Source organism: Schistocerca cancellata, chromosome 9 (assembly GCF_023864275.1).
Source record: "Schistocerca cancellata isolate TAMUIC-IGC-003103 chromosome 9, iqSchCanc2.1, whole genome shotgun sequence".
NCBI lineage: Eukaryota > Metazoa > Arthropoda > Insecta > Orthoptera > Acrididae > Schistocerca > Schistocerca cancellata.
In genome coordinates this window covers 126315019-126338753 of record NC_064634.1, presented here as the reverse complement: position 1 = coordinate 126338753, position 23735 = coordinate 126315019, and the positions used below count along the sequence as shown (strand labels likewise).

The 23735-nt window shown below is 43.2% G+C and overlaps 1 protein-coding gene across 2 annotated transcripts in view; it reads right to left on the bottom strand.

The window, feature by feature from the left end:
- Nucleotides 1-23735, bottom strand: part of LOC126100850 (serine proteinase stubble-like) — a 363522-nt gene that overhangs the window by 176772 nt on the left and 163015 nt on the right. For both annotated transcript variants that reach the window (XM_049911517.1, XM_049911518.1), the window contains exon 2: nt 10317-10580. In XM_049911517.1, the coding sequence (XP_049767474.1) occupies nt 10317-10580 (264 nt within the window). The remainder of the gene's footprint in view (nt 1-10316; nt 10581-23735) is intronic.

Genomic DNA, 23735 nt, shown 5'->3' with positions numbered 1-23735 from the left:
GTGATCATTGCTTGTACAGCCCTCTCGCAGTGTCCGGAGCAAGTATGGTGGGTCTGACACACCGGTGTCAATGTGTTCTTTTTTCCATTTCCAGGAGTGTATGTACAGCAGCAACTTCTCTGACGCTGACATTAGGGTTATCGTCAACTGCACGAACAATTGCCTCGTCCATTGCAGGTGTCCTCGTCGTTCTAGGTCTTCCCCAGTCGCGTGTCATAGGCTGGAATGTTCCGTGCTCCCTAAGACGCTTTGAACGTCTTCCTGTAGGGACACCTTCGTTCTCGAAATCTGTGTCGATACAAACGTACCGCGCCACGGCTATTGCCCCGTGCTAATCCGTACATCAAATGAGCATCTGCCAACTCCGCATTTGTAAACATTGCTCTGACTGCAAAACCACGTTCGTGATGATGCTACGTACTGATGTGCTTGATGCTAGTACTGTAGAGTAATGAGTCGCATGTCAACACAAGCACCGAAGTCAACATTACCTTCCTTCAATTGGGCCAACTGGCGGTGAATCGAGGAAGCACAGTACATACTGACGAAACTAAAATGAGCTCTAACATCGAAATTAAGCGTTTCCGGACACATGTCCACAAAAATCTTTTCTTTATTTGTGTGTGAGGAATGTTTCCTGAAAGTTTGGCCGTACCTGTCTGTAACACCCTGTATAGGCGTTTCCGGGCGCAGCTCCGTATTCTGCTTGTTTACATATCTCTGTATTTGAATACGCATGCCTATACTAATTTCTATGGCGCTTTTCAGTCACTGTTTCACCCTTATGTAGGTAAATGTCCGAAACGCTAAAAAATGTATTTCTATATTCTGACCGAGAAACCAGATATCAATTTTCGTAGATCCAGCCTCGGAATTACCTTTATAGCGACATTTTTCCAAAAACCTTCATTCCCTATTTCATCCTCTTAGAGTTCGCATTTCGAAAAATTTGTTCTTAAACGACGCCTGTAGTATAAGATATGTTGTTTGTTGTGGTCGTCAGTGCTGAGACTGGTTTGATGCAGCTCTCACGCTAGTCTATCCTGTGCAAGCTTCTTCATCTCCCAGTACCTCCTGCAACCTACATCCTTCTGAATCTGTCTAGTGTATTCATCTGTTGGTCTCCCTCTACGATTTTTACCCTCCACGCTGCCCTCCAATACTAAATTGGTGATCCGTTGATGCCTCAGAACATGTCCTACCAAACCGATCCCTTCTTCTAGTCAAGTTGTGCCACAAACTTCTCTTGTCCCCAATCCTATTCAATACCTCCTCATTTGTTATATGATCTACCCCTCTAATCTTCAACATTCTTCTGTAGCACCACATTTCGAAAGCTTCTATTCACCTCTTGTCCAAACTAGTTATCGTCCATGTTTCACTTCCATAGATGGCTACGCTCCATACAAATCCTTTCAGAAACGACTTCCTGACATTTAAATCTGTACTCGATGTTAACAAATTTCTCTTCTTCTGAAACGCTTTCCTTGACATTGCCAGTCTACATTTGATATCTTCTCTACTTCGACCATCATCAGATATTTTGCTCCCCAAATAGCAAAACTGCTTTACTACTTTAAGTGTCTCATTTCCTAATCTAATTCCGTCAGCATCACCCGACTTAATTCGACTACATTGCATTATCCTCGTTTTGCTTTTGTTGATGTTCATCTTATATCCTCCTTTCAAGACACTGTCCATTCCATTCAACTGCTCTTCCAAGTCCTTTGCTGTCTCTGACAGAATTACAATGTCATCGGCGAACCTCAAAGTTTTTATTTCTTCTCCCTGGATTTTAATACCTACTCTGAATTTTTCTTTTGTTTCCTTCACTGCTTGCTCAATATACAGATTGAATAACATCGGGGATAGGCTACAACACTGTGTCAGTCCCTTCCCAACCATTGCTTCCCTTTTCATAACCCTCGACTCTTATAACTGCCGTCTGGTTTCTGTACGAATTGTGAATAGCCTTTCGCTCCCTTTATTTTACCCCTGACACCTTCAGAATTTGAAAGAGAGTGTTCCAGTCAACATTGTCAAAAGCTTACTCTAAGTCTACAAATGCTAGAAATGTAGGTTTGCCTTTCCTTAATCTAGCTTCTAACAAGGGAACCTCCCCATCGCACCCCCTCAGATTTAGTTGTAATGTGGCATAGTGGATAGGCCTTGAAAAACTTAACACAGATCAATCGAGAAAACAGGAAGAAGTTGTGTGGAACTATGAAAAAAATAAGCAAAATTTACAAACTGAGTAGTCCATGTGAAACATAAGCTACATCAAGGAATCCGCGTACTGAGGTGCGCCGTGGTCCCGTGGTTAGCGTGAGCAGTTGCGGAACGAGAGGTTCCTGGTTCAAGTCTTCCCTCGAGTGAAAATTTTTTTTTTTAATTTTCGCAAAGTTATGATCTGTCCGTTCGTCGTTGACGTCTCTGTTCACTGTAATAAGTTTAGTGTATGTGTTTTGCGACAGCACCGCAAAACCGCGCGATTAGTAGACGAAAGGACGTGCCTCTCCAATGCGAACCGAAAACATTTGATCGCAAGGTCATAGGTTAACCGATTCCTCCACAGGAAAACACGTCTGATATATTCTATACGACACTGGTGACGGTATGTGCGTCACATGACAACAATATGTTGTCGACTCACCTAACTTGTACACTGTGCGAATGGGTAAAAAGATTCTTCTACTTTGCCAGATTTATGTTTTCTTTTGATGTGATAATCATAAATAAAATAAAATAAAATAAATTAAACTTTTCCCGCGATGGAAGACTTGATCCCAGGACCTCTAGTTCCGCAACCGCTCACGCTAACCACGGGACCACAGCGCACCTGAGCTTCCGTGGTCCTTGATGTTGGCTATCTTGCGCATGGACTACTCAGTTTGAATATTTTGCTTATTTTTTTCATAGTTCCACAGAACTTCTTCGTGTTTTCTCGATTGATCTGTGTTCAGTTTGTCAAGGCCTAACCACTGAGCCAACTTATAACTAAATCTGAGGGGGGTGCGATGGGGAGGTTCCCTTGTAAGATAAGTTGTAGGGTCAGTATTGCCTCACGTGTTCCAATATTTCTACGGAATCCAAACTGATCTTCCCCGAGGTCGGCTTCTACCAGTTTTTCCATTCGTCTGTAAAGAATTCGCGTTAGTATTTTGCATCCGTGACTTATTGAACTGATTGTTCGGTAATTTTCACATCTGTCAGCACCTGCTTTCTTTGGGATTGGAATTATTACATTCTTCTTGAAGTCTGAGGGTATAAGATATACACCTCCATATTTCAAGTTTCTTTCCTTAGCGTTTTGGGCTGGGCGATTGTAAGTCAGTCAGTCAATCAGGACGTTGCCTTATATATATATATCATCATCATCATCAGCCAATTCAATCATTAGATGATGTGGCCTCTTCGAGTCGTGGATTCAGGTAGGCTTTCAGAAGTCTTCTCCAAGTGGGACGGTCTTGGGCAGTTCTCTGCCAGGTGTTACCAGCGATCTTCTTGATGTCTTTGTCCCATCTGTCTGGTGGTCTTCCTCTAGGCCTCTGGTGCTCTCTCGGACTCCACTCCAGTACTAGCTTCGTCCATCTGTTGTCTTTTCTTCTTGCAACGTGGCCAGCCCACTGCCATTTGAAGGAACCTACTCTCTCTAAGATGTCATTAACCTTCGTCACAGACCGGATGTCATCTGCCCTTTTCCTGTCCTTTCTTGTATAGCCCAGCATTGATCTCTCCATGGCTCTCTGTGCTGTCCTAAGTTTGCCTTTTGTGAATGAGTTCAGTGTCCATGTCTCGCAGCCATACGTCATCACGGGAAGAAGGCATTGATCAAATACTGCTTTCTTCAGATTTACTGGCATTTTTGATGTGAATACTTTTGAATTCTTCCCAAATGCTTGCCAGCCAAGCTTGATGCGTCGATAGATTTCTGGTCTTATGTCTCCCTTCATATTTATAATCTGGCCAAGGTAGACATATTCACTGACCTCTTCTAGTAGACTGTCCTTGACTTTCACATGTCCAGCTGGGACCCGTTTGTTGGATATTACTTTTGTTTTGGAAAGGTTCATGTTCAAGCCAACCAGCTGACATTCCGATGCAAGATCTGTAACTAAGTTTTGGAGCTCTGCGAAATCTTTGGCTAGTAAGGCAATATCATCAGCAAATCTCAAGTTGGTAAGCCTTTTTCCATTAATTCTAATTCCCTTACCTTCCCAGCTCAGCTTTGACATAGCCATTTCCAATACAGCAGAGAATAGTTTTGGGGAGATGGGATCGGCTTGCTTGACACCCCTCATAATGCGGAATTCCTGAGTTGATTCGCCGATGTTAACATAAGCTGAAGAATTCTCGTAGATTTTCCTGAGCACTTCAATGTTTGCTGCTCCCACTCCTTGCTCACTCAAAGCTTGGAGGACAGCTACATGGCTAACGGAGTCAAATGCCTTTTCAAAGTCAACAAAGGCAATGCAGGGACGCAGTAGGTATTCATTCGCTCTGCTTATCACTTCACTAACGGTATATATATTTACATATACAGGGTGTTACAAAAACGTACGGCCAAACTTTCAGGAAACATTCCTCGCACGCAAAGAAAGAAAATATGTTATGTGGACATGTGTCCGGAAACGCTTACTTTCCATGTTAGAGCTCATATTATTACTTCTCTTCAAATCCCATTAATCATGGAATGGAAACACACAGCAACAGAACGTACCAGCGTGACTTCAAACACTTTGTTACAGGAAATGTTCAAAATGTCCTCCGTTAGCGAGGATACATGCAACCACCCTCCGTCGCATGGAATCCCTGATGCGCTGATGCAGACCTGGAGAATGGCGTATTGTATCACAGCCGTCCACAGTACGAGCACGAAGAGTCTCTACGTTTGGTACCGGGGTTGCGTAGACAAGAGCTTTCAAATGCCCCCATAAATGAAAGTCAAGAGGGTTGAGGTCAGGAGAGCGTGGAGGCCATGGAATTGGTCCGCCCCTACCAATCCATCGGTCACCGAATCTGTTGTTGAGAAGCGTACGAACACTTCGACTGAAATGTGCAGGAGCTCCATCGTGCATGAACCACATGTTGTGTCGTACTTGTAAAGGCACACGTTCTAGCAGCACAGGTAGAGTATCCCGTATGAAATCATGATAACGTGCTCCATTGAGCGTAGGTGGAAGAACAATCAAGACATCACCAACAATGCCTGCCCAAACGTTCACAGAAAATCTGTGTTGATGACGTGATTGCACAAATGCGTGCGTATTCTCCTCAGCCTACACATGTTGATTGTGAAAATTTACAATTTGATCACGTTGGAATGAAGCCTCATCCGTAAAGAGAACATTTGCACTGAAATGAGGATTGACACATTGTTGGATGAACTGTTCGCAGAAGTGTACCCGTGGAGGCCAATCAGCTGCTGATAGTGCCTGCACACGCTGTACATGGTACGAAAACAACTGGTTCTCCCGCAGCACTCTCCATACAGTGACGTGGTCAACGTTATCTTGTACAGCAACAACTTCTCTGACGCTATCGTCAAGTGCACGAAGAATTGCCTCGTCCATTGCAGGTGTCCTCGTCGTTATGGGTCTTCCCCAGTCGCGAGTGATAGGCTGGAATGTTCCGTGCTCCCTAAGACGCCGATGAATTGCTTCGAACGTCTTCCTGTCGGGACACCTTCGTTCTGGAAATCTGTCTCGATACAAACGTACCGCGCCACGGCTATTGCCCCTTGCTAATCCGTACATCAAATGGGCATCTGTCAACTCCGCATTTGTAAACATTGCTCTGACTGCAAAACGGCGTTCGTGATGAACACTAACCTGTTGATGCTACGTACTTATGTGCTTGATGCTAGTACTGTAGAGCAATGAGTCGCATGTCAACACAAGCACCGACGTCAACATTACCTTCCTTCAATTGGGCCAACTGGCGGTGAATCGAGGAAGCATAGTACATACTGGCGAAACGAAAATGACCTCTAAAATGGAAATTAGGCGTTTCCGGACACATGTCCACATAACATCTTTTCTTTATTTGTGTGAGAGTAATGTTTCCTGAAAGTTTGGCCGTACCTTTTTGTAACACCCTGTATAGGCCTTTCCGACCGCAGCTTCGTATTCTGCTTGTTTACATATCTCTGTATTTGAATACGCATGCCTATACTAATTTCTATGGCGCTTTTCAGTCACTGTTTCACCCTTATGTAGGTAAATGTCCGAAACGCTAAAAAATGTATTTCTTTATTCTGTTCGAGACTACTTTAAATGTCTCATTTCCTAACCTAATTCCGTCAGCATCACCCGACTTAATTCGACTACATTCCATTATCCTCGTTTTGCTTTTGTTGACGTTCATCTTATATCCTCCTTTGATGACACTGTCCATTCCGTTCAACTGCTCTTCCAAATCCTTTGCTGTTTGTGGCAGAATTACAATGTCATCGGCGAACGTCAAATTTTTTATTTCTTCTCCACGGATTCTAATACCTACTCCGAATTTTTCTTTTGTTTCCTTCACTGCTTGCTCAGTATACAGATTGAATAACATCGGGGATAGGCTACAACACTGTGTCAGTCCCTTGCCAACCACTGCTTCCCTTTTCAAAACCCTCAACTCTTACAACTGCCGTCTGGTTTCTGTACAAATTGTGCCGGCCGCGGTGGCCGTGCGGTTCTAGGCGCTCCAGTCCGGAGCCCCGCTGTTGCTACGGTCGCAGGTTCGAATCCTGCCTCGGGCATGGGTGTATGTGATGTCCTTAGGTTAGTTAGGTTTAAGTTCTAAGTTCTAGGGGACTGATGACCACAGCAGTTGAGTCCCATAGTGCTCAGAGCCATTTGAACCATTTTTTTGTACAAATTGTAAATATCCTTTCGCTCCCTGTATTTTACTCCTGACACCTTCAGAATTTGAAAGAGAGTGTTCCAGTCAACATTGTCAAAAGCTTACTCTAAGTCTACAAATGCTAGAAACGTAGGTTTGTCTTTCCTTAATCTAGGTCCTAAGATCTGTTGTAGGGTCAGTATTGCCTCATGTGTTCCAACATTTCTACGGAATCCAAACTGATCTTCCCCGAGGTCGGCTTCTACCAGTTTTTCCACTCGTCTGTAAAGAATTCGCGTTAGTATTTTGCATCCGTGACTTATTAAACTGATTGTTCGGTAATTTCACATCTGTCAGCACCTGCTTTCTTTGGGATTGGAATTATTACATTCTTCTTGAAGTCTGAGGGTATAAGATATACACCTCCATATTTCAAGTTTCTTCCCTTAGCGTTTTGGGCTGGGCGATTGTAAGTCAGTCAGTCAATCAGGACGTTGCCTTATATATATATATCATCATCATCATCAGCCAATTCAATCATTAGATGATGTGGCCTCTTCGAGTCGTGGATTCAGGTAGGCTTTCAGAAGTCTTCTCCAAGTGGGACGGTCTTGGGCAGTTCTCTGCCAGGCGTTACCAGCGATCTTCTTGATGTCTTTGTCCCATCTGTCTGGTGGTCTTCCTCTAGGCCTCCGGTGCTCTCTCGGACTCCACTCCAGTACTAGCTTCGTCCATCTGTTGTCTTTTCTTCTTGCGACGTGGCCAGCCCACTGCCATTTGAAGGAACCTACTCTCTCTAAGATGTCATTAACCTTCGTCACAGACCGGATGTCATCTGCCCTTTTCCTGTCCTTTCTTGTATAGCCCAGCATTGATCTCTCCATGGCTCTCTGTGCTGTCCTAAGTTTGCCTTTTGTGAATGAGTTCAGTGTCCATGTCTCGCAGCCATACGTCATCACAGGAAGAATGCATTGATCAAATACTGCTTTCTTCAGATTTACTGGCATTTTTGATGTGAATACTTTTGAATTCTTCCCAAATGCTTGCCAGCCAAGCTTGATGCGTCGATAGATTTCTGGTCTTATGTCTCCCTTCATATTTATAATCTGGCCAAGGTAGACATATTCACTGACCTCTTCTAGTAGACTGTCCTTGACTTTCACATGTCCAGCTGGGACCCGTTTGTTGGATATTACTTTTGTTTTGGAAAGGTTCATGTTCAAGCGAACTAGCTGACATTCCGATGCAAGCTCTGTAACTAAGTTTGGGAGCTTTGCGAAATCTTTGGCCAGTAAGGCAATATCATCAGCAAATGTCAAGTTGGTAAGCCTTCTTCCATTAATTCTAATTCCCTTACCTTCCCAGCTCAGCGTTGACATAGCCATTTCCAATACAGCAGAGAACAGTTTTGAGGAGATGGGATCGCCTTGCTTGACACCCCTCATGATGCGGAATTCTTGAGTTGATTCGCCGATGTTAACATAAGCTGAAGAATTCTCGTAGATTTTCCTGAGCACTTCAATGTATGCTGCTCCCACTCCTTGCTCACTCAAAGCTTGGAGGACAGCTACATGGCTAACGGAGTCAAATGCCTTTTCAAAGTCAACAAAGGCAATGCAGAGAGGCAGTTGGTATTCATTCGCTCTGCTTATCACTTCACTGACGGTATATATATATATATATATATATATATATATATATATATATATATATATATATATATATATAGGGTGTTAGAAAAACGTACGGCCAAACTTTCAGGAAACATTTCTCACACACAAAGAAAGAAAATATGTGATGTAGACCTGTGTCGGGAAACGCTTACTTTCCATGTTAGAGCTCATTTTATTACTTCTCTTCAAATCACATTAATCATGGAATGGAAACACACAGCAACAGAACGTACCAGCGTGACTTCAAACACTTTGTTACAGGAAATGTTCAAAATGTCCTCCGTTAGCGAGGACACATGCATCCACCCTCCGTCGCATGGAATCCCTGATGCGCTGATGCAGCCCTGGAGAATTGCGTATTGTATCACAGCCGTCCACAATACGAGCACGAAGAGTCTCTACGTTTGGTACTGGGGTTGCGTAGACAAGAGCTTTCAAATGCCCCCATAAATGAAAGTCAAGAGGGTTGATGTCAGGAGAGCGTGGAGGCCATGGAAGTGGTCCGTCTCTACCAATCCATCGGTCACCGAATCTGTTGTTGAGAAGCGTACGAACACTTCAACTGAAATGTGCAGGAGCTCCATCGTGCATGAACCACATGTTGTATCGTACTTAGAAAGGCACATGTTGTAGCAGCACAGGTAGAGTATCCCGTATGAAATCATGGTAACGTGCTCCATTGAGCGCAGGTGGAAGAACAATCAAGACATCACCAACAATGCCTGCCCAAACGTTCACAGAAAATCTGTGTTGATGACGTGATTGTACAAATGTGTGCGTATTCTCGTCAGCCTACACGTGTTGATTGTGAAAATTTACAATTTGATCACGTTGGAATGAAGCCTCATCCGTAAAGAGAACATTTGCACTGAAATGAGGATTGACACATTGTTGGATGAACCGTTCGCAGAAGTGTACCCGTGGAGGCCAATCAGCTGCTGATAGTGCCTGCACACGCTGTACATGGTACGGAAACAACTGGTTCTCCCGCAGCACTCTCCATACAGTGACGTGGTCAATGTTATCTTGTACAGCAGCAACTTCTCTGACGCTGACATTAGGGTTATCGTCAAGTGCACGAAGAATTGCCTCGTCCATTGCAGGTGTCCTCGTCGTTCTAGGTCTTCCCCAGTCGCGAGTCATAGGCTGGAATGTTCCGTGCTCCCTAAGACGCCGATCAATTGCTTCGAACGTCTTCCTGTCGGAACACCTTCGTTCTGGAAATCTGTCTCGATACAAACGTACCGCGCCACGGCTATTGCCCCGTGCTAATCCATACATCAAATAGGCATTTGCCAATTCCGCATTTGTAAACATTGCACTGACTTGCAAAACCACATTCGTGATGAACACTAACCTGTTGATGCTACGTACTGATGTGCTTGATGCTAGTACTGTAGAGCAATGAGTCGCATGTCAACACAAGCGCCGAAGTCAACATTACCTTCCTTCAATTGGGCCAACTGGCGGTGAACCGAGGAAGTACAGTACGTACTGACGAAACTAAAATGCGCTGTAACATGGAAATTAAGCGTCTCCGGACACATGTCCACATAACATCTTTTCTTTATTTGTGTGTGAGGAATGTTTCCTGAAAGTTTGGCCGTACCTTTTTGTAACAGCTTGTATATATATACGAGTATATATATTAAGTTTGTGTTGAGCGCTCAGTGCGTGAGAACTAATCACACTTGCCCAATTTGTCATTTTTGCTCTGCCTCACCCTTCATTAATGCCATTTGCGTTAGATTTGTGGACAGAATGGCGGGCACGTTTGTTTCGTGCTGTGCGAGCGCCGCGCTGGCTACTCACGCCCAGGATCTTGGCCGGCTTGTCGAGCTGCACGTCCAGCCGGATGCCGATGAGCGGCTCGTCCGTGGCCAGCATGACGGTGCCGTACCAGCGGTCGGGCTCGGCCTCGTCGCCCTCGTACGTGAAGACGCGCGGGCACGGCGAGCCGGGGTGTCTGCGCGAGGCCGCCTGCTCCTGCCGCTGGCTGCGCGACTGGCCGGCAGCGGGCGCCGCCGCCGCCGCCAGGCACGCCAGCAGCGCCGCGCACAGCGCCAGCCTCCGCGTCTGCAACATTTTTTTCCCCTTTATTGTTATTTTATACCTGCACATACAAACAGGTAGGTTGGCAGCAGCATTCTACGCCGCTCTACAGCCTTAGAGGAGACAGTGATAAAAGAGAGAAAGAACACTCAGAAATGACAGAATGGTGGGTGAAAAACAGTAGACATAAAATACAAAACATGGAGCCGTCCACACTCGGCGAGAAATCACACCACAAGCTGTTGACACGACGCACTAATATCGATGATTGCGGTGACACAAGGGAACGACGGAGCGTGACGGTGATCACTGAACGCAAAACACGACGGCACACACACGAGACACTGATAGGCGATGATCTCCGGCGCGCGTATGTCCACGCAACGTGTGCGAGTCCGATGACCTGCCAAGAGGGGTAGAAGGGTGGGGGGGAGGGAGAGGGGAGGAGGAGTAGAGGGACGGGGGTAGGGCAAGCCTGGGGGAGGACTGGTGAAAAACGGAGGAGGGGAGGAAGGGGGAGAGAAGGGAGAAAGGGTGCCCAAAGGAATCAAACACAGGAAGAGGCAGGGAGGATCAAAGTTGGTAGGAGGGGTAGATGGAGGGGAGGAGGGATCATCAGGGAGGGGGAGCTGGCGGAAGCCACCTTGGGAGAGGGCGTGGAGAGTGGAGAGATGGAGAGCAGGTGGGACACGGAAGTACAGGCGCGGCAGTGGACGGGGCCGGGAGAGGATGGGAGAGACCAGCGGTACTAAAATGTAGACTTTCTAGGCCGGAAATATCATGTCCATTATAACTATCTGGGCTGTTATGCCGTGGTCGGTTGCTCAGTAGCGAGCCAGTGTGTGTGTTGGACCTTCCATCGAGCTACGGACCCCCTTGAAGATGTCTCCCGCAGTCGGAGACGAAACGTTGGGAATCACCACAGAATTCATCAGCCGACCACGGCATAACAGCCCGGATAATTATAATGGGCAAGAGGCCAGCGGGTGAGGAGGATCGATTTTGCGGGAGGTGTAGAGGAGCCGTATCCGTTCGAGGAAAAGGAGGAGGTGGGTGAAGGTTCAAATGGCTCTGAGCCCTATGCGACTTAACATCTATGGTCATCAGTCCCCTAGAACTTAGAACTACTTAAACCTAACTAACCTAAGGACAGCACACAACACCCAGCCATCACGAGGCAGAGAAAATCCCTGACCCCGCGGGGAATCGAACCCGGGAACCCGGGCGTGGGAAGCGAGAACGCTACGGCACGACCACGAGATGCGGGCTTGGGCGAAGGGAATTAGGTCGTACAGGATACGCGTGGGTGGAGGGGAGACGGATGCGATAGGCGAAGCGAAGAGGGTGGCGTTCCAGGATCTCAAGGGATTTGTAAAAGGTAGGCGGAGGCGTCTGCAGCAGAGCACCGCACCGCTATAAGGCCGTCTCCTGCGTGGGCGACAGAAGCGAGAGACAGCGCGCGACAGCTTCAGGCCACAAAACACAACCGCAGGTGTAGTTACGGAAGTGTCCTCAGTGAGCGACACCTGTGCCGCTGCCTGTCTGCCGCTGCAACCGGCGACGTTTGAATTCAAACATGTTTGAATCTCGTCGCTGTAGCACGCGCGACACAGAGCGACAGCCACTTGTCTTCTCGGCAAAGCAGCGGAGCGGACGCGACGGCAGCTATCATTTACTGAACATCTGATTTTAAGAAAACTATTCGGTGAAAAAATCTGATTCTTCCGCAACCTACAGCTTGATATCCTTAAATGATAAAGGTCAGAATTTATTTTCGTTATTCGTCATAGTTACTGTGCTGCACGAAATTGAGCACATGGCTGCACGAAATTTTTAAGAATTTGCATAGGTAAAATCACATTGTGCAGACTTTCCGCATAGTTCATTTAAGACCATACATTATTGCGTATGAAATGTGAAACGTCCCCTTAGAAAAATTAATGAATTACTGTGCTGATAAACCTCTTACATTATTTTAGCGCAACGCAACCTGACTTTCAATAATCCCTACAAGATAATGGCCCTGACTAACATTAACCTATACATTTCACAAATCACTTTCCTCACAAAAATCTTCGTTACTCGGACTACTGCAACACAGCAAGCGCCACTACTGCCAGCTAAATAAAAGATTCAAACTACTGAAGGCACTAACTACTGATAGGCATAATCAGCAAATGAAAGATTTTGATAGAGAACAAAAAAATGTATTTACCTTAATAGTGTTCAGAAGTCATAATATATATATAGCAGTTCATGATATCCAGTATTACAAATTTACTCTTTCTGATGGACACACGTCCAGATCGTCCGCTCTCAAAACTCTGCCATCTCTCTCCCCACATCAACCACTGCTGGCGGCTCACCTCCAACTGCGCAACGCTACGCGCTGTTAACAGCCAACTGCCCAACACTACAATAGCATATGCTCCAACAATGCAAACCAACCACAGCCTTCACACAGAACAGTCAGTGATTTTGATATAGAGCGCTACGTGGCGTTGCCACCATAAAAACCTAAACACCCTACTTACAAATGTAACCAATATATCTAAATTGTATTCAAAGTTCAGATATTGGTTGTTATATCCGCGGACGGGTCGCTCGCGTGGCGTCCGAACCTTTTCTGCACTTCGGGAATCAAGTGGTCGTAAAAATCGTCGTACCTCGTAAAAGGTTCAAAATATTCAAACGACGATTTTTGGAAATCAGACCACGCAGAAAGGACTATTTTATCTGATTAACTTCTCATGGTTGGGATTCGCAGTCATATAATATTTCTTAAAAGGCATCATAGTCGCCGTTGACTGTATAAAATATTTATTGTTACTATTGCAATTTCACCGTTATCGCCATTTTCAAGTAATACTGCAGAGTTACCTAAACAAAAAAATACAAACGTGAAGCACAGAGTGTATATACATAAATAAGCAAACATTTTATTAAGAAAGTAGCTCAATTATAAAAATTGGAGGTAAATGTACATTACTTACATTCTGTCAGAATATAAAACTACCTGATATGAGTACATCTCGTCGTCAAAATGCAGCATTTTGACTGTGAGAGTCCCACTAGATCCGATGAGTACGACACTTATTACATCATAATATGTTGTTAAATATGTACTGAACTGTCGATGTTACCATCGTTCTAATAATCTATCACACATACAAGTTCAGGTGCACTGACAACATGTGGAGCTGTCAGCTGGCGCGAAAATACATTTACTAAAGATATTGCCTGTGCACGTAGCAAAGATAGTGCACACCAAGGATACAACTTATACGCTTTATATCGTGAAGTCTTTTCATCTGTCGACATCATACAGCTTACTAAACAGTGCTATGGTTGTAATGGGCAGTAGGAAAGGAGTAGGAGTAGGATAGGAATAGTATCAGACAAAGTTGCACAGATGTTTAAGAAAACCAACGTAGGGATCAGCTTTCACACAGACAATACATTAAATAAAAAATTCAGGCATGGAACAGGTAGAAGAAACCAGCTTCCAAGATCGGGGGTTTACAGAATAGAATGTGGCCCATGCACAAAATGTTATATTGGACAAACTGGGCGGGCATTTAACGACAGGTTTAAAGAACATGTCAGGCAGACAGAAAGCAATACCTCTACCTCTAGCAAACACTTAATTGAGAATAAACATACGGTCAGCAACATAGATTCATCCATTAAAATACTGCAATCTGTGCCTAAAAGTAGAATCGTGAATATTCTAGAAGTATTAGAGATTTACAACTGCATTAAAAATCGTCCCAATGACCTACTTAATGATCAAACTGATTTAAAAAAATAAAAGATTTTTAGATAATTTTCAGTCCGTTTTATGTACAAATGATAGATTGTAAAATGGCTTACAGGCGAAATACCTTGACATCTGATGGGAGTTTACCACCCTGACATTTTTTATAGACAAGCGAGTAAACGAGGTTAACAAAAAAAATTTAAAAATACGTAGATGCTTCAGAATTATATTAGTAACTGTGTAATCTCATATCCGCTACCACTCGCAATGTATCTATTCTCTCATTTTATGCATTTTAAGATCGCCAGTTTTTATGTGATGTATCTGACCAGTCTGGTCTTAAATCATAAGTAACAAATTTTATCAATAATCTGGAGTATTTTACTGTAAAGAAAAGTTTATGGACTATAACGAGGGAAGAAAAGCATACTCCAATGTATTTTATTTTTGTATGTTTTATAAATGAAATGTAGCCTCGACATTTCATTGTTTCCGAAGCTTGTGATTTATTGTATCAATCTACTTCAACAGTAATTCATCGAATTGTACAGTTATCTTAGACACTTATCGAAAAACATTTTAAACAATTTCGATGGAATAGTATACATATTTACTTAGTCCTGTTTGCTATAATAGAGCCTGGTTGAAGGATGCATCAAGTATTTGTGCGGAGGCATTGTGATGTTGTGTCAGAATTTGTGGTGCTGCATAGTGAATTCGATTGCTGGCGAGCGTTTTACGACATTTATATTCGTAAAATTTATACGCATACAAAGTATTATAAATCAGAACTCTGTCTTCATCTCATTTACGTGCCCTTAAGTCAATGTGAGAGCTTATTAACAGCTAACACGAGTATTATCCCCTATTATGTTATAAATAAATATTTCTATCCTACCCTACTGCCCATTACAATCATAGCACTATTTAGTAAGCTGTATGATGTCGACAGATAAAAAGACTTTACGATATAAAGCTTATAAGTTGTATTCTTGGTGTGCACTAACTTTGCTACGTGTACAGGCAATATCTTTAGTAAATGTATTTTCGCGCCAACTGACTTAGCTCCATATGTTGTCAGTGCACCTGAACTTGTATGTTGGATAGATTATTAGAAAGATGGTAACATCGACAGTTCATTACATATTTAACGACATATTACGATGTAATAAGTGTCGTAATCATCGGATCTAGTGGGACTCTCACAGTCAAAATACTGCATTTTGACGACGACATGTACTCATGTCAGATAGTTTTATATTCTGACAGAATGTAAGTAATGTACATTTATCTCCAATTTTTATAATTGAGCTACTTTCTTAATGAAATGTTTGCTTAATTATGTATATACACTCTGTGCTTTACGTTTGCATTTTTTGGTTTAGGTAACTTTGCAGTATTACTTGAAAATGGCCATAAGGGAGAAATTGCAATAGTAACAATAAATATTTTATACAGTCAACAGCGACTATGATGTCTTTTAAGACTATTTTATCATATGATGAACACTCAATACGTTTTTGTAAACGCGTGAGCAGATCGAAAACCAGACTCCCTATAACTTACACCATAAGGTTTTGTCCAAATTTTCATAGGCAAACAAAGGGAGAGACACAGGTAAACGGGGTGTCAAAGTGACCAGCATGAGGTATAGTTTGGCATGAAAATATTTAACTGCTTCAAAGTAATCAGGGTAATGAACGAAAACGTAATTAATAAGATGAAAAATTGAAATATTTCACGAAAAGCTGTTTTAAAGCAAGTGTCAAAAATGTCATCTGCTCAAGACCTAGCTATTTTGCAGATAAAAAGATACGTTGGTGTGGTATTTAAATGTCAAAAAGGCTTCCTTCGAATCAAGTATGTTAGGAAGGCAAACGAGGAGTCAGTAAGATCATGCTTTCTGAATAAAATCTGAAATTCAAAAATGGAACAAATCACTTATATATTATATGAAATTATTTGTGTAAAAGAAGTAAGTAGATCAGAGAAACGTTCTACTTGCCTTTGAATAATGCTCGAAATCATGAACAGAAACTGAGGTGCACCAAACGTTTCCCTAATATTTTTTATTTCATAATTTTAGACAAATCATTACACAATACGTTTAACGTTCTTTTAAAAAAATTTGTAAGCTTTACTTTTACAGACTATTTAGAGTAATTGAAACACTTGCCCTTAACACTGGCTGCTGATGAATTACGTTCGCAACATGAAATATCAGTACAATTTCATGGTTCATTGTAATTTATTAGCAATTAAATGTGTTTGATATACTGGGATAGGTGTGAAGATCAAGTTCTTTGGCACTACCTTAAAAATATGCTTAGCATCCAGAATCATAATTGAGTCAGTAAAAATATAGGATTTGCCGGGAACCGAACTCAAGACCTTATCCTCGCCCATAATTACGAACTGTATACGCTAAACCTACACCACTGCAACCTATTAACCATTTCTCTCATTGTTTGCACTAATGTTTATATTTAGCGTAGTTAGTCATGTAATAGTCCTTCTTCCCCATTTATTGGCTGTTAAAAGTTCTTGATCGTGTAAAAAAAACATTCGTGTTTAATTTATTGATGAGATAGTCGAATGCTCCTCTGCTCATTCATGTGTATTCGAAGAACTTGTCTGGTGATCTTAGTAGTTGACGATACTTATGAAATTTTCCATGCAGATTCCTCCATTTGTAAATGTCATGCGGAGCATTCCTTTTCGCTTTGTTTTCTTAAGTAAACCTAATTCTGTAGCCTTACTCTCCAGCTACAGTATTCTACAGATTAAGGACGCCGTTTTATAGAAACAGACGATTGGCTCTAAGCAGCCATCTTGTAGCGCGACATGGTCGCTCGCACGCAGGACACCCAAGGTTGTCGCCCGATGTTGCTGCTTGTCGCTGGAGCGTCGCGCATCCACAAGTCGCCCGCTGTTGCTCGCTTCTGTCGCTGACGTAGGGCACGGCCTAAGAGACTCGCAGTTGCGCAGCTGGCGACCTCGCTAGTCAGCGGCAGTAGTTCCCTCTATCTGTAACTACAACGATAATCTGTAAATCACACTGCAGTGCCTAGTAGAGCATCGAAACGCCTTCACAACAATTCTCTATTACTCCACTCTCGAAAAGCGAGCGGAAAAAACCAACACCTATATTTTCCCGTGCGGGCTCTGATTTCCCTTATTTTATTATTGTGATCGTTTCTCCCTATGAAGGCCGACGTCAACAAAATATCTTCGCATTTGGAGGAGAACGTTAGTGATTTTCTTGAGAAGATCCCCCTTCATCCAAAAACGCCTTTGTTTCAGTGATGTTCCCCCCATATCCTGTTGTATCATGTCCGTGACACTCTCCCCTATTTCGCGATAATACAAAACGGGCTGGCCGGTGTGGCCGAGCGGTTCTAGGCACTTCAGTCCGGAACCGCGCTGCTGCTACGGTCGCAGGTTCGAATCCTGCCTCGGGCATGGATGTGTGTGATGTCCCTAGGTTAGTTAGGTTTAAGTAGTTCTAAGTCTAGGGGACTGATGACCTCAGATGTTAAGTCCCATAGTGCTTAGAGCCATTTGAACCATTTGAATACAAAACGTGCTGCTTTTCTTTGAACTTTCTCCACATACTCCGTTAATACCACACTGCGCAGCAGTACTCTGAAAGAGGACGGACAAGCGTAATGTAGGCAGTCCCTTAAGTAGATCTGTTGCAACTTTTGAGTATTCTGCCAGTAAATCGATCTCTGATTCGCTTTCCACACAACATTTTCTATGTATTATTTTCATTTAAGTGGTTCGTAATTGTAATTCCTAGGTACTTTGTTGATTTTACGGTCGTTAGATTTGATTGGTTTATCATGTAACCAAAGTTTAACGGACTCCTATTAGCACTCATGTAGATGACCTCAGACTTCTCAGTATTTGCGGTCAATTGTCAGTTTTCGCATCATTCATATATCTTTTTTAGATTGTTTTGCAGTTTCTTTTGCTATTCTGATGACTTTACTATACGATAAACGACAGCATCGTCTGCAAACAACCTGAGACGGCTGTTCAGATTGTTTCCTAAATCGTTTATAAAGATAAGGAGCAGCAGAGGGCCAATAGCACTACCTTGGGGAACGCAAAAAATCACTTCTGTTTTACTCGATGACCTACCATCAATTACTACGATCTGTGACTTCTCTGACAGGATATCATTAAGCCAGTCGAATAACTGAGACGATATTTGGCAAGCTTGAAATTTGGTTGCAAGCGGCTTGTGAGGTACAGTGTCTTAACCCTTTCTGCGAATCTAGAAATACGGAATCAATTTCAAAGCTCTTGTCAATTTCACTCAACACTTCGTGTGAGTAAAGAGCTAGTTGTATTTCACAGAACGAAGTTTTCTAAGTCCGTGTTGACTGTGTGTCAGTAAACCGTTCTCTTTGTGGTAATTCATCATGTTCGAACACAATAAATGTTCCAAAATCCTGCTGCTTACCAACGTTAATGATATGCACCAGTAATTTCGCGGATTACTTCTGCTACCTTTCTTGAATGTTGGTGTGACTTGTGAAACATTCCAGTCTTTTGATACGGATCTTTCGTCGAGCGAGCGGTTATACAGGGTGTTACAAAAAGGTACGGCCAAACTTTCAGGAAACATTCCTCACACACAAAGAAAGAAAATATGTTATGTGGACATGTGTCCGGAAACGCTTACTTTTCATGTTACAGGTAATTTTATTACTTCTCTTCAAATCACATTAATCATGGAATGGAAACACACAGCAACAAAACGTACCAGCGTGACTTCGAACACTTTGTTACAGGAAATGTTCAAAATGTCCTCCGTTAGCGAGGATACATGCATCCACCCTCCATCGCATGGAATCCCTGATGTGCTGATGCAGCCCTGGAGAATGGCGTATTGTATCACAGCCGCCCACAATACGAGCACGAAGAGTCTCTACATTTGATACCAAGGTTGCGTAGACAAGAGCTTTCAAATGCCCCATAAATGAAAGTCAAGAGGGTTGAGGTCAGGAGAGCGTTGAGGCCATGGAATTGGTCCGCCTCTACCAATCCATCGGTCACCGAATCTGTTGTTGAGAAGCGTACGAACACTTCGACTGAAATGTGCAGGAGCTCCATCGTGCATGAACCACATGTTGTGTCGTACTTGTAAAGGCACATGTTCTAGCAGCACAGGTAGAGTATCCCGTATGAAATCATGATAACGTGCTCCATTGAGCGTAGGTGGAAGAACATGGGGCCCCTGTTGATGCTACGTACTGATGTGCTTGATGCTAGTACTGTAGAGCAATGAGTCGCATGTCAACACAAGCACCGAAGTCAACATTACCTTCCTTCAATTGGGCCAACTGGCGGTGAATCGAGGAAGTATAGTACATACTGACGAAACTGAAATGAGCTCTAACATGGATATTAAGCGTTTCCGGACACATGTCCACATAACATCATTTCTTTATTTGTGTGTGAGGAATGTTTCCTGAAAGTTTGGCCGTACCTTTTTGTAACACCCTGTATATGATAGTAAGTACGCACATATTGCATCCGCATACTCTGAAAGGAAGCTATTTGGAATGCTGTTTGTACCGGAAAATTTGTATTTATTAAGCGATTTAAATTGCTTCACTATTCCGAGGATATCTACTCCTAACTTACTCATGTTGTCAGTTGTTCTCGATTCCAATTCTGGAATATTTACTTCGTCTTCTTTGGCGAAAGAATTTTGGAAGGCTGTCTTTCGCAACTCTGCTTAAGCAGTTCTTTTATCGATAGTATTTCCATTGCTATTACGCACAGAAGGCATTGATTGTGTCTTGCCCACAGCATACTTTACACACCATCTGACTCTCAATGACCAGCTAGTCACGCCGCTCTGTCTCACTGCTTCCAATCGGGCCAGCACACGTCGAGTGGCGACTCAACAGGTTGATTGTAAGAAAGCATGGCGGTTAGCTGTGTCACACTGCTAAGTCAGACGTAGAGGAAGACCGCGTGACCGCTACGCTCGCAGGCTCGAATCCTGCCTCGGGCATGGATGTGTGTGATGTCCTTAGGTTAGTTAGTTTTAAGTAGTTCTAAGTTCTAGGGGACTGATGACCTCAGAAGTCCTATAGTGCTCAGAGCCATCTGAACCATTTTGAACGTACAGAAAGCGGATCGAGTCTGCACACACTGCAGCTGTGTGGTCTATAAGTATACGCGCCATTTTCACGTGGATACGGAAGCCGCCGCAAGAGTGTGTGTCATTAGGCGAGGTACTGTCGGTGAACCTCAACAACTTGCGGTAAGCTACAGTGGTTAGATAAAAAAATTACAGCCTGTTAAGCAAGATCGTGGTCAGGTTAATCAGTGGAAAAATGTGTCTAACATCAATCTAAAACATATCCATACATCATATATGAACAAAAGAGAAACACAATTACAGTTAATAACAGCCGGTATAACTCAGGCAGACCTTACAGATAGGAAAACATTCAGACAAAAGATATTTGATTGGAAAGTTCGTTAGAGGGAAATTATAGAACGGACAGGAGCATTGTGGTCTGATGAAAGAAAGAGACTTCATTCTGAAAGGATGAAACAAATTTGGTCACAAAGAAAGGCCAACCATCAAACGTGACATTGATGGATTGTAGTTCGCATGGTCCTAATGGGCATACGTAAATAAGAAAATAATAACAACGTACAGTCACCGGCAGCATCGATATTTGCTTGGCATCTCCGACGCCAAGTTTTTCGAGTATTCACAAGGAAGAGACCTCCAGATGTGTCGAATTTGCGTTGACATATGTTGCAAAGTTAAGATCTTGTTTCCTTGCAAATTCTTTTTGATGCAAGGCCATACATTTTCAATATGATTAGCGTCAGGCGGCTGTCAGGTCAATCCATTACCCGCCATACCTTTTTCCTTTTGCCAGTCGCTGCAAAGCCTGCTGCTGTGCTTCGGATCATTGTGCCCCTGCAGTATCCAATCTTCATTTCTGTCGAGAAACCAACGTTTGGCAGATGAATCAAACATATTTCATAAACGAGACACGTAAGCTGCACTCATGTCTAGTCTTGTGTATCTCAGCCAAGAATTCAAAGTCAACTAATGCTTTATCGACACTGAATGAAGGACAAAGGTTGCCTCTATTGGATGTGAAAGAACTAAGGCGGTATCTTTTACCACTTGCTTTATATTGCCGACCATGTTCTTACTTAAGAGACTGTACGTAAACACAGCCATAAATGCATGCCTAGACATAAATGCAGATGCTAACCAAACCCGGAGATTGCTCTCTAGCATTTGACCACGAACGGCTACTGTGCAATGTCCTAAATAAGTTTCAAGTATGAGCCGTGGCTAGAGCAGTGTTCTGTGTAGTGAAAGCAGTATGTCAGAGCTCAGTGCTCGTATGGTGGGAGTTCCTGTAGCACCGTAGCCGAAATGTTGGGTGTTTCAAGAGGCACCGTATCGATGATTCATGCCGCATACACTCACAATGCGCACGAAAGTGAATGCCGAGTGATCGTGACGGACGACCAATGAAGAGAGCTGTGACGAAAAATAAGTGGACGACAGAAATGAACTGATCTGAACTGAATGTCGCACTCACGAACCTTGGAGTGGGGGGAAGAACAGGAAGTGAGCTCAATAATCAATAAATCTCAGGGCGAGCTCCAATTCGGAAACAATTCATCAGTGATGCACATACCCGTAACATGAAAACATGATCCCGAAGGCATAAAACTTGGACTATGGGGTATTGGAAGAACACCATTGGATGGGATGAGGTTTATTTCACACTGTTTCGAACTTATAGCAGAGTTCACGCCCCAAGAGTCATAGTGGGCAGCCATGCCATGGGGTTCCATGGGCTCCGTGGTTACTGTGCAAGGTTGCATTTACATTTTGTCTTGTCAGGTGTACAATGTCTGTACCCCAATGTGGGACGGTGTGTTCCAAGATTGCAGGGCCCTGTTCACACAGCTCACATCGTCCAGCACTGGTTTGTGAGCACGAGGATGGACTGTCGCATCCACCACAGTCGACAGACCTCAATATTATTGAACCTTTGTCGTCTGCTTTGTAGAGTAGGCGGTGTGATCGCCATATACCTCCATCATCGTCACCCGCATTTGCCACTACTTTGCAGAAGGATGCTCCAAAGCTCCGTTAAAACATGTACAGGACCTGTACTTACACATTAAGAGACGACTGGAACCTGCATCGAATACCAAGGATTTTCCAGTACCAGATTAGTCATGGTAATGAGTTTTTTTTTATGTTTCCATATCTTGATCCACTCCTTGTACCTTGGATCAGCCAAAAGTAGAATAAGTGAATAGTGATGAACACGGGATATTTTTGAAGTCGTTGATTCAATTAGATTATGCCTTCTTTTAATTGATATTTGTTGACTGTCTACCCAAGCACAAGAAAAGATTTTCTATCATAAATAAGAAAGTTATCATTCAACACCTATCTTAATTCGTACTCATTCTTTGCTAAAAGCTATAGTTATTTCTGTAACTATGTTTCTTTTTTCTTCCCTTTTTTCCTTTGTCTTCCCCCGTTTTTTAATTTAGAATAACAGTCCTCAGTATATTTTATTTATGACTGGGAAGGCAAAATCTTCAGCTTTTATTTCACCAGATGGAAGAGACAAATTATGCGAATTAGATATATTTGCTAATTTCGCACTGTCTTTTAAAAGTTGTAAACAAGAACTTAAATGTAAGCTTCAAAATTTAGTGTGTGGTTCATTATATTTTATCTTTTATTGTACACTGAAGCGCCAAAGAAACTGATATAGGCAAGCCTATTCAAATACAATGTAAACAGGCAGAGTACATCGCTGTCGGCCGCTGTGGCCGAGCGATTCTGGGCGCTTCAGTCCGGAACCGAGCTGCTGTTACGGTCGCAGGTTCGAATCGTGCCTCGGGCGTGAATGTGTGTTATGTCCTTAGGTTAGTTAGGTTGAAGTAGGTCTAAGTTTAGGGGACTGATGACCACAGCTCTGAAGTCTCATAGTACTTAAAGCCATTTTTGAGTACGGCGCTGCGGTCGGCAACGCCTATATAAGATTACAAGTGTCTGACGCAGTTGTTAGATCGGTTACTGCTGCTACAATGGCAGGTTATCAGGATTTAACTCAGTTTGAACGTGGTGTTATAGGCGGCGCACGTGCGACGGGACACAGCATCTCCGAGATAGCGACGAAGTAGGAATTTTCCCGTACGATCATTTCACGAGTGTATGGTGAATATCAGGAATCCGGTAAAACATCAAAAAATGGTTCAAATGGCTCTGAGCACTACGCGACTTAACTTCTAAGGTCATCAGTTGCCTAGAACTTAGAACTAATTAAACCTAACTAACCTAAGGACTTCACACACATCCATGCCCGAGGCAGGATTCGAACCTGCGACCG